The 17,425-nt window shown below is 46.8% G+C and overlaps 1 protein-coding gene across 6 annotated transcripts in view; it reads left to right on the top strand.

Annotated features, from left to right (window-relative positions):
- PITPNM2 (phosphatidylinositol transfer protein membrane associated 2) overlaps positions 1 to 17,425 on the top strand; it is a 122,176-nt gene that overhangs the window by 90,394 nt on the left and 14,357 nt on the right. For 3 of the 6 annotated variants that reach the window (XM_063415571.1, XM_063415572.1, XM_063415574.1), the window contains exons 9-17: positions 2,140 to 2,244; positions 3,101 to 3,171; positions 5,793 to 6,037; positions 6,504 to 6,693; positions 7,695 to 7,814; positions 8,131 to 8,342; positions 12,677 to 12,852; positions 13,200 to 13,370; positions 15,296 to 15,445. In XM_063415571.1, the coding sequence (XP_063271641.1) occupies positions 2,140 to 2,244; positions 3,101 to 3,171; positions 5,793 to 6,037; positions 6,504 to 6,693; positions 7,695 to 7,814; positions 8,131 to 8,342; positions 12,677 to 12,852; positions 13,200 to 13,370; positions 15,296 to 15,445 (1,440 nt within the window). The remainder of the gene's footprint in view (positions 1 to 2,139; positions 2,245 to 3,100; positions 3,172 to 5,792; positions 6,038 to 6,503; positions 6,694 to 7,694; positions 7,815 to 8,130; positions 8,343 to 12,676; positions 12,853 to 13,199; positions 13,371 to 15,295; positions 15,446 to 17,425) is intronic. The other 3 variants (XM_063415573.1, XM_063415575.1, XM_063415576.1) reach the window with 2 other exon arrangements.

Below are 17,425 nucleotides of genomic sequence, written 5' to 3' on the forward strand. Positions count from 1 at the left end.
AAGGGGAAGGGCCAGTTCAGTTAAAGTGTCTGTATTTATTAACTTATGTAGCATTTACAACAAGTAGGTGAGGGATTTATTGGAGCAATATACATGCAAGGGAAGAGGAGTGAGTCATCCAAACGGCACCGCCGCTATCCATACACGCTTTTTGCCTTTTTAATTACTCAGTAATAAAACTGAGATGGAGACAGTTCTGCCTGGGATCCAGGGCCCCAGGGAATCCCTGGCATGCTCCTAACAGGCCTGGGAAGGGGAATTAACAAAAATGAGCCTTGTGCACCTCTGTTGCAATACTTGTAGGAGGTTGCTAAGAGTAAAAGCAGCTGCTCTCCTGCAAGTCTCTGTGTACGCACAGTTTGTCCTCTGCAGTTGGCACGGTTGGGTTGAAAAGTCTGCCTGAATCTGGTGGGATTTTGGCTCATGAGTCAAAACCTTGGCGTGTGTGTGCAGCTGAACAGAGCCCCATCCCCAGGAGGGACCCCTTGGTGCCCCTTGGCCCGCAGAGACCCCGGCTCTGTGAGCAGGGATGAGGCTCATCCTGCCGGGGCTGGTGCCATGGGAACTGGCAGGGCTCAGGATGTGACTCAACAGGCAGCAGAGTTCCTCAGAAGTGCTTCCCATGCACACACACAACATTTCCTCGCAGTGCAGTGGGCGGAACCTGAGCCCCAGAAGATTCCTTGTCTCCTGCTTCCCACTCACCCTCATTCACTGGTAAAGATAGTGACAAATACAGTAATATCGAATATCTATCCTGTAATAAATGCTAATAATGGGAGTAATATCCCAGTCAGGGATCACTTGAGCAGCACTAAGGGCTGTAATTAGACCTCTCAGGGAATTAAGTTTAATATTTAGATTAAGTTGCTGGAGGAGCTTTGAGTGCAATCGTCCTTTTAATTCTCTGCTAGCACCTGTGTTACAGGCCTGTGCTTTCCACTTGCCCTGGACAGGCACTCCACGCTCCCATGTGCAGGGAAATTGGGATTTACTCAAATCTTTTCCATGGCTGAAAAAGGAAATGGCATGCTTGTGCAAAATTTCCAGGTTGCTCTCTTTTTATGGTCAAAGTTGAAATAGAAACTCCTAAAAATAATCGGGCTTTGCTTGGACCTTCACTTAGTGCCCTTCATGCAATTTTTTTAAGCTATGGCTCATATTTGCTGAAAAGATTAATATATTTCATAACCATTTTTTGTTCCCTGTTGTGGGATTCTTCCATCTAATTATTTTCTTAGTAACTGTACAGCAATAAGAAAGGGGAAATCCTAGTCTGGGACTCTGAAGGTTACAGCTTTTAGATCTTCAATACATCTGTAATTACTGCTGTTATTACGTTTATAACTCTTTATTAAATTTACAAGCCCAAAATTTTCAGGAAAGACATACTAAGCACAGAGGTATAAATAAATTAGAAAGCACTTAACCATTGTAGCAGGAAAAGATACATCCTCAATGGAAAAAAAAAAAAAAAAGAAAGGAGAGCTTCCCTTTGTGTGTCTCTTCCTTTTAATTACACTTCTAAAAACATAATATTTTTGGGACCCTTATTGTTTATTGACTATAGTTGAACTGAGTCAGGGGATTTGGAAGATACCGAGGTAGGAACAAAAAGGCAGATCCATGCTCTATGTTTGATCTCTTGAAGGAATCAGCCTGGGGAGTTCCCATTCCCTTTATTGCTCCTCCTTTTTAGGTGTTTGGTCCTATGAGCAGCAGTGCTTCTGTCCCTGCTTCCCCCAGAGAAACCTCACAGCTCCCAGACAGGGCTGGGAGGATCCAGTGGGATCCTTGCCTTGTCCTCTCTTGTGCTGATTTAGCACCATCAGAGAGAACAGCAAGGCAAAGGCCAAATGTGGTACCTTAGATGGTAGCATTAAAAACCCAGATGACATTTTTCCATGTTTTAGGACTTTTGTTTGTTTAAATCATGCAACTAAAACATTTTAATTTTCAAAAGGTGCTTTGGTTTCTATATAACAAAAGCTGGTAAAGTATATGGTTTATTTTGACTTAAGCTATCCAACTGTGTATAGATTGCACAGAGTTGTGGGTTTTATTTTAAATTCTGGGTTTTGCTCTTTCCTGTATACATATTTTTGTGTTTGTGACTCTCAAAAAATCTGTTTTTTAAAGAGGACTTGTCTGACAATGAGGAAATGTTCCCGAAAGAAATAACCAAGTGGAGTTCCAACGATCTGATGGATAAAATTGAAACCCCCGAATGCGATGATGTCCAGGGTAATTCTTTTCCAAGTACAAACTGCATGTGCTATTTTACAGTATTTCCAGCAATTGTCACAGCCTCACTGTGAACAAGGTAAAACTTGTTATCCTCGTCTCACAAAGGGAGAAGCTGAGGCAGAGCATAGAAATGACTGCCCAGTGCTGCTGGAAAAGCTTTGCTCAGTGGGAGCTGGGATAGCTTTTGATTCTCTTTTATTTTCCACATTGGTTTGGCTCCTTTCTGTGACAGCCAGGATTCTCTCATATAATGATGAAATATCCCAGCTCTGTCTCAAATGACTTGAATTTCTCCTGGCTCTTCTTTCCTTTTGCTTCATCCTTTGTTCCTGACTGTATGTGCCTCAGTTTTATTTTCTGCTCATCATTATGAAATGGTGAAAGGAAGCTGTAGCTCCTCAGCCAGTGCTATTCATGGTGGAAGGTGACACTCAGGCTTTTTTCTACAAAGTCAGTCTGTGTAGGCACAGATGTAGGAATACATCAGATCTCAACTCCCCAGCACAGTTCAAGCAATTCCTTTTATTTTCCCACAAACCAATCATTTCTGACAGTCGTGCAGGGATTTCCCATTGTTGCCATCCTTAATAAAGCAGCGGTACCAGATGGTTGTTATGAGAGAAGAGCTCACTAATGTCCTCAGCTCTTACCCAGGTTAGGAGAAATTGCTGGAGAATGAATGACCCAGCAATGCCCAAGCTTCTGAGGTGGAAGGAGGCAGAAAGGAGGGAGAGGATGATGTGATGAAATAATGAAGGAGATGTGAGGCATTGGAACAAGCAGTGTCTTTATGGAAGAACGTCTTTGCCAAGAGCACCTGGCAGCGCTGACATTTTCCACTCTGTCCTTGCAGGTGACTTGTTCCAGGAGACATCAGCAGAGTACCACGTTGGCTCCAGCGTGGAGAGGCTCAGCATCATCGAGGTGAGTGCTTTGCTTTGCTTTAATGAGATCCTTTGGTGCTGGAATGTCTCTGTGTGGGATAAACATGAGCTGTGAGCAGTGTCTTGTCTCCATGTGCTGCTGAGCCCCAGTAGCACCTGTGTGTGCGTCCTTCTGTAATTCACATTTAAGGGATTTTCCACCCATCTTTTGAACATCCTATAGGAAATGCTGTGTAGTTTGCAGGCAGCATCAGGTATCCAGCTGGAAAAAACCTGGTAATCCTGTGGGGGTCAGAGCAGCTCGAGGCTGATAGAGCTGTCCTGCAATGCCAGATGAGCAAGTGTGGATGTGGGAGTGGAAGAACCTTCCTGCAGCACCAAGGTGCAGAGGACAGCACTCACTGTGGGACTGGAGCCCACGGCATGGAGCTGCTCAGAGTCTTGTTTGGAAACCAGTTATAGCACACTCTGTGTCAGTACTCTGAGCAAAATAACAAATAAATAACACCACACTGACCCAGCCCAGCTTTCTGGACTTGTGCAGTTGAGAGTCCTGGTGAGACACCCCGGGCTGGCTGTTCTCATCCTGCCCTTCTGCAGCTGCTTTGCAGAGTGCCTGCATTGTGTCTGATGGTCCATCAAAGATCATCAGCTTTGGAATTACTGTCTGTGCCAGGCTTGAAGTTCGTGGTGGTTTGGCTTACCCATAATAGACTGAGAGCTCAAGGGCCATGAGGAGAGTGGGTGGCTGGGAGGGGAACAGCTCTGGCCACATCAAAATAAGCAAATCACAGCCCTAAGATTTCTCTTGGAGCTCAAGATGGTGTGGGAAACTTGTCTTCCTCAGAGGGCTGTGCAAACTCAACCCCCTCCTGTTTCTGCCTTCATTTTAGAAAAAGAACAGACTTCAAAGCGAGATGAAAAAGACAGTTATTTGTAGTTGTTCACAAGCTGTCTGCTAAAATAGTATGAAATTCCTGTGCCACCAATTGCAATGATTTTCAGGTTAAAAGCTTCCCTCACCCGAAGGTGGTTCAGGATTTAGGTGTTTTAAGAGGCTCCAGATCTTACAAGGAAGTTCTAAGTAGTTACCTCCACCCTTAAACTAATCAGCAGTTCCCCACTTCCTTCAGAGCAGAGGGTAATGAACTGAAAGGTGCCTCCAAATTACTGCTGATAAACTTCTGCATGACCTGAGCTTGGTGACTCATGTGAACACTTAAAATACTTGTCTGGAAGCAGAAGAGGTGCTGAGACGCTTCGAGGGCTCCTCCTGTGCTTGCACCCAGGGAAAGGTTCACTGTGCAGGTGCTAAAACTGGAGTCAGAGAAGGTTTAAAGAGCAGGCATGAGTACAGTGCAATGGTGCTAAATAATTCAAGGCCATTCTTATGCAGGAGGTCTGGAAAAATCGTTATTGCAGATTTGGATGAGAATTTTAATACTTCTGGTGGGCTGTGTAGTAAGACAAGCTTTAACATTATCTGGCAAAAATGTGATTTAGTTGTTAGGCTGCTAATGTGTGCCTGGGCATGCTTTCCTCCCACCAGCAGGTCTGTCAGGGACTCAATCACTGCTCAAAGGACAACAGGTGTCTGAAGATGCTGGAATTAGAACAATTTGCCAAATGGAAAAAACACTGCTGGCCTCCACCAGCTTTCCTTACCCCCTCTCAATGGCAGCAGGGAGTTGCTCAGGATGTTCTCAGATGTTGTCTCTGCTAGCACAGGGTACAGAAGGGTTTGCACAGATCTCACAGGTGTGGGATGGAGGATTTGAGTCCGTGTGGGAGCTGTAAACACTGAGAGCCCTGGTAGCAAATAGATATTAAAAATACTTACTGCTCTGTTGTGTTACAGTGTGTGCACATGGATGCTCCTGTACCTGCCTGGGGCATTGGGAGTGGGCTTGCAGCTCTTCTGGCAGGGCGTTAAGGGAAGGATACAATTCCCTCCTTCCCCTGAATTACACCTGCAAGGAATTGGTTCAGCACAATAAGCAAATCACCTGGACAGGCAAATTAAAATCCCTTTCTGTGTTCATGCAGCAGTCTCCCAGCTGGCCATTCCTTGGGTTATGGGGTCATGAACATTTTTTTTTTCAGTTCCTCTCTTGCAACAGTTTAAGCAAATCTGAAGTCTTATTTATAACTTCTGTTTTAGGCAAGCATGCAGTGGCTGATCTTCCCACAACTTCTCAGTAACTCACCACTTGCTGACCTGTTTGATCTCATTTCTTAATTTTGCTGAATGTGTTTCACTGCCAACTGCTGCAGCTGAGCTCAGCACCCTACAAAAAGCAACACACATCTCTTATTTTTGTATTTTTCCACCTTAAAATACACAGAAGGATGTCTTTACTGCTGCCATGTTTTACCTGGATACAATTTTATGCAGGTCTTTTTTTTTTTTACTTTCAGCATTCCTTCTGACAAGTCAGACTGAGGCTGTGTGTGCATTTGTGCATGCACAAGTGTAGGATAAGAGACCTGGAAGGAGTACTCAGGTTCTCATCATTGTGTTTTGGTGTGTCTAACGGCCTTTGCCATAAATTAATTTGCCATAAATTAATTTGCCATAAATTAATTTGCCATAAATAAAGCACAAGTCACGCCCCTTTGAAAAATGAGTGTTTCTGTGTGCTCTCTTCCATCCCCACCTAGGACGAATCAGTGCAGCCATTAATGCAGCCAAGTAAAATCCATGTCCTCCTGTTGGTCCTGCACGGAGGGAACATCCTGGACTCAGGAAGTGGCGACCAGAGCTCCAAGCAAGGGGATGTCAACACCATCACGACCGTGTTTGACACGGTGATGAGGGTGCATTACCCTGCTGCTCTGGGACACATCGCCATCAAACTTGTCCCTTGCCCTGCCATCTGCTCCGAAGCATTTTCCCTGGTGTCCAGGTAAGTTGATGCTGTTTTATCATGGAGTGGGGTGGGTTTTTTGGGTTTTTTTTGTTTGTTTTGTTTTATTTATTTCCCTGAGATGTTCTGCATGTAGCATTGGGAGCTCTGACCATGCTTTGAGAATGCATTTATTAATGTACCAGCGAGGCATTCAATCTCGATTTCATACTTAGCTGCAGTGAATACAGTAATCATGCAGCACAAGTTCTGAGATTGATTTATTCTAATTAATCCAATAAATACTAAGGATTTAATTCCTTGTCTGAGGGTTGTTCTGTCAGTGTAAGTATGTTGTCCTTGAAGATTTACGTTTGATAGAAGGGAAAGATTTATTAAGCTCTCACCCATTCAGAGGAATAAATGGCCTTTCTGTCTTGAGGCTTTTTTTTATGAGCCACAGCACTTGACTGTACTGCCTGCAAGTTGTTTTCCCCGTATTCCCACTGTCTCTTGCCCTCTGCAGCCTCAGCCCATACAGCTATGACGAGGGCTGCCTGTCCAACAGCCAGGATCACATTCCCCTCGCTGCGCTGCCCCTGCTCGCCACGTCCTCCCCGCAGTACCAAGAAGCCGTGGCCACTGTCATTGTCAGAGCCAACCAGGCCTACAGTGAGTTCATCAAATCCCAGGAGGGCACCTCCTTCAACGGCCAGGTGAGCCAGGGGCTGCTCAGGTCACAGCCAGAGGAAGAGCAAGTGAAGCAATTTCCTTCTGAAATTCTCTTTGCCTTAAATCTCTCAGGAGGGATGGAAACATGACAGTGTTGGGCTGCAATAAGGAAGTGTTATGCTTTCCATTTCTTTCTTTCTGAGAGGGAGAGTTTATTGCTTGTGTGCTGTCCTGAACCTTTGGGATTTGAAGCAAAGGCTGAGTTTGTGCTGAGGAATGAAGCTCAAAGCTGTGAAGTTAATCAGGTTTCAGCGTGACACACCTTGCCCCAGCAGGAATGCTGCCTTTGTTACTAAACATGGTCTTGTCCCCATTGCAAATCAAGGCTGTTTAAGCATTCCTGGCTTTAGAGGATCTTCAGCAGCTCCTGCTGGAGCTGTTGCACCCATGGGTTTATTTTTTGAGGCTGTGCAGCTGCTGCATCCCCTGAAGAGCATGACAGGGCCTCACACCTCTGAGCAAAGTGACTCCCCACGAGGGCAGAGACATTGGAGGAGCTGCCACACTGCACTGCTGTCATGTGGTTTATCCACCCTGAACTTGTTCCCAGCCAGCCCCCTCCTGCCCAGGATCTTGGTGCTTTACTGTGCCTGTCTGCTCATGCCCTTGGAGGCAGGACACTGTTATTCCCTCAGGACACAAATGGGCAGAGGCTTCCCTGAGGTAGCACGGGCAGCTGGGAACTGCAGCTTGGTTTCTGCAGTCAGCACCAGGACCAGGGCTCTGTGTTGCTGTCCTGTTGCTGTCGTTGGCTGGTGGGGACAGCCAGGGCACCTGAGCTGTGTGAGAGAATGGGAGTCTGCAGGCAGTGATGGATTTCACTGGCTGAACAGTTCTACTGATGAAGGCACTGAGCACTCCAGCCTGTCCAGCTGTAATCCACTGCTCTGTCCAACTGTTAGTTCTGAAGTCAAGGGGCTTTTTTGTTTTAATTTCCTTTTTATTCCTCCTCCCTGTCCTCCCCTGCTTCTGTTTCCTGTCTCAGGTCTGCTTGGTAGGGGACTGTGTTGGAGGGATCCTGGGGTTTGATGCCTTATGCTACAGCAATCAGACCGTGTCCGAGAGCCAGAACAGCAGCCGGCGAGGGAGCGTTGTGAGTGTCCAGGTAATGCTGGCCCCCAGCTCCTCCACAGACCCTGTTTTTAGTAAAGATCTCCTGAAACAACAAAGACTCTGTTCCCTATCAGTGGCAGACGTGTCTTAAGGTGCATATGGGTGTCAGTTTGGGTGTGTTTGCTTTAAACAGGGATGTTTCACCCCCTGGTGTGAAGCATCGCCCACACTTTAGGAGTGATTGGGCCTGAGATTCTGTATTGGCCTCAACTGGATCTTGGGGTAAATGGGGAAAGGAGGATAGGAGGGAGGTGTTACAATGGGGGTGTACTCTTAATTCAGCTAAATCCCTGCATTTCAAACCCCAGGACACCGACCTTCTGTCTCCTGGAATAACGGTGAACAACAGCCACTGTTCCAGTGGCTCTAACCTGGAAGCCAGCAGACACCTCAGCAGGAGCAACATCGACATTCCTCGTAGCAATGGAGAGGATCCAAAGAAGCAGCTGCCACGAAAAAGGAGTGATTCATCCACCTATGAACTGGACACGATAAAACAGCATCAAGCCTTTCTTTCAAGGTAGGATTTCAAATTTGGAAAGAACAGATCCAGCAGTGTCCTGGAGCTGAGGGTGGTGTATCTGCAGAACCTGAGCGTTGCTTTGTCATCCTGTGATAAGCAAGGTGGAGGAAAACAATTTAGATTAGAGGGTTATCGACGTCAGTGTGTTGTATATGCAGAAAAAAATGAACAGCTTTCTAGCTGAGGGGCACTGAGAGAATCCAGCTTCTCTACTGCATCAGTGTTGCAATGGCAAGAAGCCCTTGGAGCTGTTGTGTGAGAGCCAAGGCAGTCAGGGAACTGCTGCTCTGCTGTGCTCCAAGTGTGGGATGGAGGTCAGGAAGCAAATGGAGAAATCGTGTAAGGGAATTCGGCGAAGCAGAACTGGGATTCCACTTTTTATTAATTTTAAAGCACCTCTGAAACCTGATTTTGAGTTATTCTGTCCCCTGCCAGGGCTGCTTCATTGCACCAAGGACACATTTTAGATTTGTTACTCACTGTTGAAGTCTCCAGTATCACATTTTTAAGCTTTTTCAAATGGACATTCAGAAATGTGTCTGTTAATATAACCCATGGAATTTTCACAGCAGTCTGTCCATGGCCACTGGTCATTCAGGGATTATTTCTGTAAACCAAGAGGATTTTTCTGACTGAATCTCCTTCTTCAGTCTCTGGAACTGGACAGCCCAGACATTTTTCTCCTGCAGGCCTGGAGGAACTGCAATAAATATGCTCTTAATCCCTCTTCTCTCATGTCCCAGGAACTGGGGAGCAGTGTCCCCCACAGCAAATCCCATTACCTGCACTGCAGCTGTGTCCAAGGCTGTTCTTTTTGCCCTGTGCTGAGCTGAAATTCAGGCTTCCCCTGAATTTCTCCCCTCCATCACTACCTGGAGTCATTGTTTTAGCACAGGGATTTTTGTTGTCCTGCCATGTCAAGGCTCTTTTGTAAATGATTTATAGGAGAGAGAAAGTATCCAAGTGAATATTTTTGGTGCACAGAGATAGGATATTCAGAAAGACAGCTGCATTTACAAAATCCACAATAAGGTTCTTGGCTATTTCCAGCAGGTTAATAAAAGGCAATCAGGCTCTTGTTCTTGCCTCCTCAAAACAGTCTCCTGTATTACAGGGAAAATATGAGTTGTGCAAAAATGTGCTGATTCTCCTCCTTGTTATTGACCTCAGGGGCACAGACTCAGTTAAGGAAATCAGGCTGGCATCTTGATGCATTTTTACACCTATTTTAGAATAAGTGCTGGGCCTGATGTGGATAATGGATTGCTCATTTTGTTGCTCCAAATAGCTTTGTGCTGGTCCTTCCTGTTCCATCTCTGAAGGGCTCTGCCTGCACCTGACACGCAGCACTTGTGGGTCCCTGCAAGAGCTGCCAGGAATCAGTGGGGTGACAGATTGGTGCATCTTTACTTCTTAAAGAGTTTTATGTATTTTTAAACCTCCCTTTAGAACTTGGGCTAAAAATTAATCTCTTCCCAGAGCTCAAGACCAGGATTCCCTCAGGGAAAAGGGCAGGTTGAAGCTGCAGTAGGAGCTCTCTCTGCATGCCTCTCACTGAGCTCTGTGGTGCAGGAGAGGCTGGAGAGAAGGGATTCACCTCATCCCTGGTGCAGGAGAGGCTGGAGAGAAGGGATTCATCTCATCCCTGGTGCAGGAGAGGCTCGAGAGAAGGGATTCATCTCATCCCTGGTGCAGGAGAGGTTGGGGAACAGGGATTCACCTCATCCCTGGTGCAGGAGAGGTTGGGGAGCAGGGATTCACCTCATCCCTGGTGCAGGAGAGGCTGGAGAGAAGGGATTCACCTCATCCCTGGTGCAGGAGAGGTTGGGGAGAAGGGATTCACCTCATCCCTGGTGCAGGAGAGGCTGGAGAGAAGGGATTCACCTCATCCCTGGTGCAGGAGAGGCTGGAGAGAAGGGATTCACCTCATCCCTGGTGCAGGAGAGGCTGGAGAGAAGGGATTCACCTCATCCCTGGTGCAGGAGAGGCTGGAGAGAAGGGATTCACCTCATCCCTGGTGCAGGAGAGATTGGGGAGAAAGGATTCACTCACCCCCTCCTGCATGTCCAGAGGACGTCGCTCCCACGCCCATCCCTGGACCTTGTTCTCCCAGCCAGCAGCAGCAGAATGCCCTGTTGGCCTCTGCCATCAAGAAATGATTTTTCCCATGCAAAAACCAAGCCCTGGTGTGACGTGGCTTTGAGCAGGAGGTTGGCAGGACAGAGCCAAGTTTTCCTCCAGGGCTCAGCAGACGGGCAGCCTGGCACACGGGGACCTTTCTGTCCGTGCCCACTGCAGATTCCAGCCTGTGCCAAAGACACTCATTTTTATTCATGTATCAGACCTACCCACTTCTCTGGGATAATGCCCAGCAAGCCAGAGCAGCATCTGGAGATTACAATCACACATTTATTTTTAAATTCCGTCCTTCTGCACAACTACATTATTTCTGGCTGTGCCGTACTTGTATTATTGTAAATGAGTTGATTTGCTTCTGAAATCCATAAGCTCTTGTTTAATTAATGCACACAGTACATCTGCTGCTCTTTAAAGGGAGAACAGGGCACTGCAGGTTGCTTGAAGCATGACAGATCCAGAGTTCCCCTTGGCTCTCATTTCTTTTGATTGCTGAAAAGACGATACCGAGCTCCCAGCTAAAGGAGTGAAGGTGCCCAAATTTCTCCGTGCTGTGCCTGCTCTGCTTCTTCCCTTCCCCACCAAGAGATGCTGTGGGAAGCTGTGTGGAATGCACCAAACCCCCATCCTGCCATCGGGAAAGCTTTTCCTCCGGTGCCTTTGTTGGAATCCCGTGGTGTCACCCTGCCTTGTGTTCTAAATGACTTTGCATTCCTCACGCACAGCAAAGCATTGCATTGCTCTTGTTAGCTAAAGCCATTGCAGCTCCACCAGAGGTGGCTTGTTCTTGTTTCAGGGCTGTGCAGCTCGGCACTCTGATCTCAGGCAGGCTGGTTTGCATCACAGAAACAGGAACAGGCTCGTTTTAGCTGTCACTGCTGTAACCCCCCGTTCCTCCCGCTTTGACACCACTGTTTTGACTCCCCGTGATGTGTGTGTGTCTGGCATAAGTAAATGATCACTCCCTGGCTGGGAAGCGGGAGAGCAGAGCCGTGCATGAGCGTGTGTGCAGCTCCAGAGGGAGCGTGACGGCGCAGCAGGAGCAGGAGGAGCCTCAGCATCCTTTGGGAAGGGTGCTCAGCACAGGAGCTGTCTCTGGGACGATGCCTTCGTTACCTGCCACGGCAGGAAAGCAAAGTCTGCCTGAAACCTGGGTTTTCTTCCCCAAAAGTGGGAGCATTTGCAGCTGCTGCTGGGCTGTGGCTGAGGGGTCTGTGAGCAGCTGCTCTGGTGCTGAGGATGGTGGGAACAGCCCTGTTTGGGATCACAGCACTGCTGGGCTCTCACTGCCCTCAGAACTGATGAGCCAGAGCTGTTGCACGTGAGGGTGTGACAAGTACAAGTCACCACTCAGGGTTTTGTATTGAGGCCACAGAGTCAGCAGGAGACTGCTGGGTTTGCATCATTCCCAACTCCAGTCCAGTAAATTCTCTATCCAACCCAACTCTTACAGTATCCATTTCTCCTACATGTTTTACAGAACCTGTTCTGATGCTTTTTTAAGTGTTTGCAAACACCCTCTTAAGGCACTGCTGGTACTGCCTTCAACTCTCCGCTTCTATTTATAATGAGATAACCACTGCAGCTGCCACTGGAATCTGTACAACCTGGAGAGCAGAGGAATTTGTAGCTTTGTGCTTTTGTGTGGGAATAGAAGCACCTCAGAAAGCCTTTTGTGAACCAGGTTATCAGTGTTACACATCTGTCATTTCACTTTCCCAGATCTAGACTGCAAAGAAACAACTCTCCCTAATGTGGGGGTAGATTCCCAGGATTTTCACCTAAGCATTCCTGCTGATTCTTCTTCAGCGTCCAAGGAAAATGTGTATTTAAATCTCCGTGTTAAACCTGTGCATTGCCCAGCCTTCACAACACAGAGGTGGAATTTTGCAAACAGATTTGACACCTGAGAGAGGGTGGAAAAGTTGGACATGTTCTATATAGAAGAAGCAACCATGATTTTGACTCCTTAAAGAAAAAACATTTTGAGGAGATGGTGTGTAAATGAACTCACCTGAAGCTTGGATTTGTACATTGAAATGATGCCACTGCAGTGGGGTCATTGTGGGTTGATGAGCACAGTTCCTTCAGTGAAGAGATAGAAATTATATCCGCTGTCAGTCACTAATCCAGGCTTTAATTATGAAAACACAGCCAGAATATAATTCAGACTTTATTTTCTGTTCTTGTCCCAGTTTACATTCTAGTGTCCTGAGAAACGACCCCACATCCAGGAGATCCAGCAGCTCCACGATGTTGGATGGAGTCAATATTGGGAAGTTCGATTTTGAGATCACCGACTTCTTCCTCTTTGGTTCTCCCTTGGGCCTGGTGCTTGCACTGCGGAAAACTGTAATTCCAGCTCTCGACAGTGAGTCCTGGTGCAAACTCTGCCTTGGTGGGTGGTGAAAGCACCTCCTGCAGGGGTCTGGTTAAACCCAAACATTTCCGTATCGTATTTATTGCACCGTAAAGAGCCAGATCTCCGCGTGCTCTCTGCACCACCAATTACACCCTTTCCAGACTCAAAAACTGCTGGGCAATTCCTGTCTGTGAACATTGTAATAAATTGTTTCAGTTGACTGAACTAGGAGATGAAGGAGATGATAAATCTTTTGCAATTTTGTAACCTGACAATTGTCCCTTTTAGAGACAAATATTTACAATATTCTAACAAGTAATATTTTGATGCTTGAGGGATTTTCTTTGTCTTTTTAGTCTTTCAGCTCAGACCAGCTTGTCAGCAGGTCTACAACCTGTTCCACCCTGCAGACCCGTCTGCTTCACGCCTCGAGCCTCTTTTGGAGAGGAAGTTTTACCTTTTGCCCCCCTTCAATATTCCCCGGTACCAGAGGTTCCCGCTGGGCGACGGCAACTCTGCAGTGCTGGGTAAGTCCCTCTGGATCCACATGAGCTGATTAAAGGGTCACAGCCACACTTTACGTGAAGTTATCAACACAATTGGGAATGGTGAGAAAGAGAAGTGGCCCTGTAGCGTTAGCCTTGCTCCTGATTTACCAGAAAAGGAATTTTCTTCCAGTGAAATCAGTGCCTTGTGTCCTGTGTGCCCTCTGTTTGTCACACGAGGGCCTCCAGCTGCTGAGGGTCGTGAGGTGCTGACCCCTCTGTAAAGGCCTCTGTTTCACACCCAGACTGGTGCTTGTGATTGAGAGTGAATGAAACACAGTTGAGTTGGCAGAATGTAGGACTTGGAGGGCCAGAGAAGACTGGAGGGAGCAGAGCCTGCAGTGAGATGATGAGATGATTTACTTGTTTGCATCCCTAATATTTGAGTCATGCAGGACTAAATGAAGAAGACTGTATATCTAGACCTGAATAATTCTGGTGATCTTCTCCATCATTTAAAAGTTGAAAATCCAAAGAAGTGGCCTTCTAAATGTATCAGTGTCTTCAAATATTGTGATTGCTCAGTCTAGAGGTCTGATCTGTTAAATGGGCACAAACTAAACCCCATGTTTAATGAAGTGAATAAAATGCTTTCTGCAGGCCCCACTCACTTGTCAAATTTAGCCAAGATCTTGCTGCAACACTTCTTAAAAATGGATCCACCCACAACTGCATTTGTACCCAGGCCAGTTACAACAGCTCAGGGAATCTATAGCAACTTGAAGAGCAATTTGCTTTTTGGGTGTATTCTAGGTATCAGCTGCAAGGGGCTTATTACCCAAAAATTACAGCTAAACATCTTACCTTCGTTCTCTTAAATACATTCCAAAGCCCCTGTTCTCACTGAGCCCAGAGGCAGAGGCCCCATGGACACTACACCTTGTTCTGGTTATCATTTTGGACAGGGCAGGAACATTAGAGCCCCCTGGACCTCTGAGCTGGCTGTGTTTGGAGAGACACTTGCTATGCAGTGAAGCTGAACAGCAATTAACTCTCCTATGAGAAGGGCAGAGTGATTGCAGAACCTCCAGGTCTGAGCCTTGTTGTTTTAAGAGATACTGCTCTGCCTTGGTGAATAAAATGGACAAAAACCAGCTTTAAATTCTCTTTTCCTGTAAGACAAAACCTCTTCATTTGCTTATCAGAAAGCAACAGGCCATTCCTTTCCATTAGAGTCCGTGTTGTGATTGACACATTACCCAGAAGGACTAACCATGATTCACCAGGCTGCTCCTGAAGTTAGTGTGCACTGGAGGGCACTTCAGAAAAGTTAATTGCTCCTATAATTAACCTGTATGTTTTGCTGATCACATAAAATTCAGGGGCTCAGTTATAATTGGTTTTGTCCAAAACCTTGTGTAATGCTGCTTGTGCACATCTCCTCATGCAGGTGGCTTTTTTGGGAGTCCACAATTCAAAAAGCCTCTCAGGCTGGTTTTTTTTTTCCCATTTTCCCATCTGTACTAAATGCTGGTCCCAGTTTCATTTCAATGAACTTGCAGACTAAAATCAAACTCACATCCCTGCTTACTCCTGTGCTTTGCACTGTGTAGGCTGTGAGTCTGATTCTTCCCTTACAGCATATTTTTTTCCACTCGTAGTAAAAAAGATTTCTCTGGATCTGCTGTGCATTTCTGGATTTGGCTTAGAAGGGGGTGAAGATGCCTCCCTTTTGTTGTTGAAATGCCATCGTTGTGTTCTCCTCTGCCCCCAGTTAATCTCTGATGTTGGTCTGTTTGGAAATCACCCCTGTTTTGTTTCTTTTACTCTATTTGAAGGTTGTCTGTTCATTGAAGACTCATAATTAAGTGCTGGGGTGTAACTGTTTGTACGTTTAACACTTTGTGGCCGCATGTCTGTTGTTCTTTGTCCTTCTGTTATGTTTTTTTTTCCCCATCTGCTTCTAGTTGAGACAATCCAGAACAACCCCATCCTCCTCATGGAAAGTAGCCCTCTGGGTGCTCTCCAGCACCAGGACAGCTTCATGGAAACAAGTATCCCCGTTCCTGTACTGAATTGGCAAGATGTTTCCAATAAAAGTGCTGGTTGTGCTGAGTGTGTGTAATCTACACTTCCGTATTGTCTGTGGTGTTGGGTTCTGGGGTCTTTTTTTGGAGATCACTCTGTTGCCTCCTGGAGTTGAAATCTTCGTGCTGTGTCTCAGGCTGTGCCACACAAAACAACCACTGGGGATCACACCTGGCTTTTTCCACACTGTGGATAAAGGGCTTGGGGTTATAAACACTGTCACGTTCTGGTGTTGATGCTGGAAGGGAGCTGCTGCCATGCACAGACTGTTTTCCTCTGTGCTGCTGGAAAGAGGCTTTGGCAGAGACAATCCCTGCTGGCCCTGCTCGTGTGGTGCTCACCGAGGGCAGGATCCCTTGGGAAATCCTGAAATCCTGCAGCGTGCACCTCCCCAGCAGCCACGAATCACCATGCCCAGAAGTGCAATTGATGTCCGTGTCACACCAGGTTTTGTCCCTTTGAGTATCTCATGTTTGGACACTCGTCATGGCTCTGCTGAACACAGCACTGAGGCTTTCAGACCCCAGGGTGCCTCTGCGTGTTGGTTATTTTAAATTAATTTCTTGTCTGCCGCCTTAAAAGCAAAGTTTGATGCATTTGTTTTGCCTTATTTTCCATCATCAATGCTGCATGGCCTCATTTATTCTGATTGTGGCTGGTGCTACATCTGCAATTTTGATGAGATTTGCCTTTGTTTTGGTTTTTTTCTCCCCCGCGTGTCTCACTTGCCCGTTCTCGTTCCTTTCTCGGTGTTTTGCATTGGGAGCTGGGTTCTGCTGCCCTGTTTGTGTTTAACAAGCTGACCCTCACTGTCCCTGAGCAGTTTGGGCTGTTATGTGGTCATACAGGACGGCAACATTGCTGAGTTTTCCAGCTGCTCTCTCCCTCTGTCTCCTGGAGGTGCAGAGGATTTTTAGGTGTGCAGTTGCCGCGTTGCCTGTGCTGTGAGGTTCTGTGATAAAGCAGAGGGACAGGATCTGGTACTGTTAATTAATTAATCCCTTTGGAGGTCCCTGATGAAATGCCATTTCTCTGTGAGCTGGTACTGCCTGTGCTCAGGACAGAGCTTGTAGAATCCTCCCTTGCCTGTGGCAGGGGGTTGGAATTGGATGGTCTTTAAGGTCCTTTTCAACCCAAACCATTACAGGATTCTATGAGTCTCTGCTTTTTACCTTGTGGGTCAAGAGCACAGGGTGTCAAAGCAGTTCTTGATGTCAGTGTAGCAAGTGCTGAATCCCAGTTCAGCCGCTGGACTGCAGGAGATTTCCAAAATTGCCAAAATTTGTGGAGAGCAGAAATCTGTTGCTCTTGATCTCAGGGTAGTGACTGCAGAGTGCTCAGCACTGACCAGGGACTCCAGTGACACTGCCTGGCCTGTGCTAAGCAGCTGCTTGGCTCTTCTATGGTTTTTAATCCTTTTGTTTTTATTGAACTGTACATATTCTTTGATTGCTTTCAGTATTTCACACTTTGGTGCAATAGCTCAGTCTCCAAAAAGCACATATCAAAATCTGTCATTCAGGTACCCCAAGGACTTACCTGAGAGGACGACTCAGGGCTGTTCCCTTATAAGAACATGGATAAATGAGTCTGAAAGTGAAACAGCACAGCACCAAAATGAGTATTAAAGATTCAGAGGTAGGCCAAGACAAAAAAAAAAAAGTGATTTGGCTTCCCATGCCCACTCCCCTGGAGGTGCAGTTAAACCTTGGGCCATGGCATGGGCTGGGCCACGAGGCTCCAGCAGCAGCAGGGGCTTTGCTGGGAGGGTGCTCAGGGCACTGCTCCCTCCAGGCTCCTCTTCCTCGCTCTGGTCCAGTGGCCCTGAGTCAGCCCTGAGTCACAGGACAGAGTGCAGTAAACAAGGGCACCTCTGTCCTTGCTGAGTGACAGAGGAACAGCTAATCTTGATAAAGGTCTTGCTGCTGCTGGACCTTCTGGCTTCACTCTGGGCTTGCCTGGAAACCCTCCCCGTGGCTGTCAGGACCTGAGCTGTGGCTGAGGAGGCA

Source organism: Prinia subflava, chromosome 19 (genome assembly GCF_021018805.1).
Source record: "Prinia subflava isolate CZ2003 ecotype Zambia chromosome 19, Cam_Psub_1.2, whole genome shotgun sequence".
NCBI classification, from domain to species: Eukaryota; Metazoa; Chordata; class Aves; order Passeriformes; family Cisticolidae; genus Prinia; species Prinia subflava.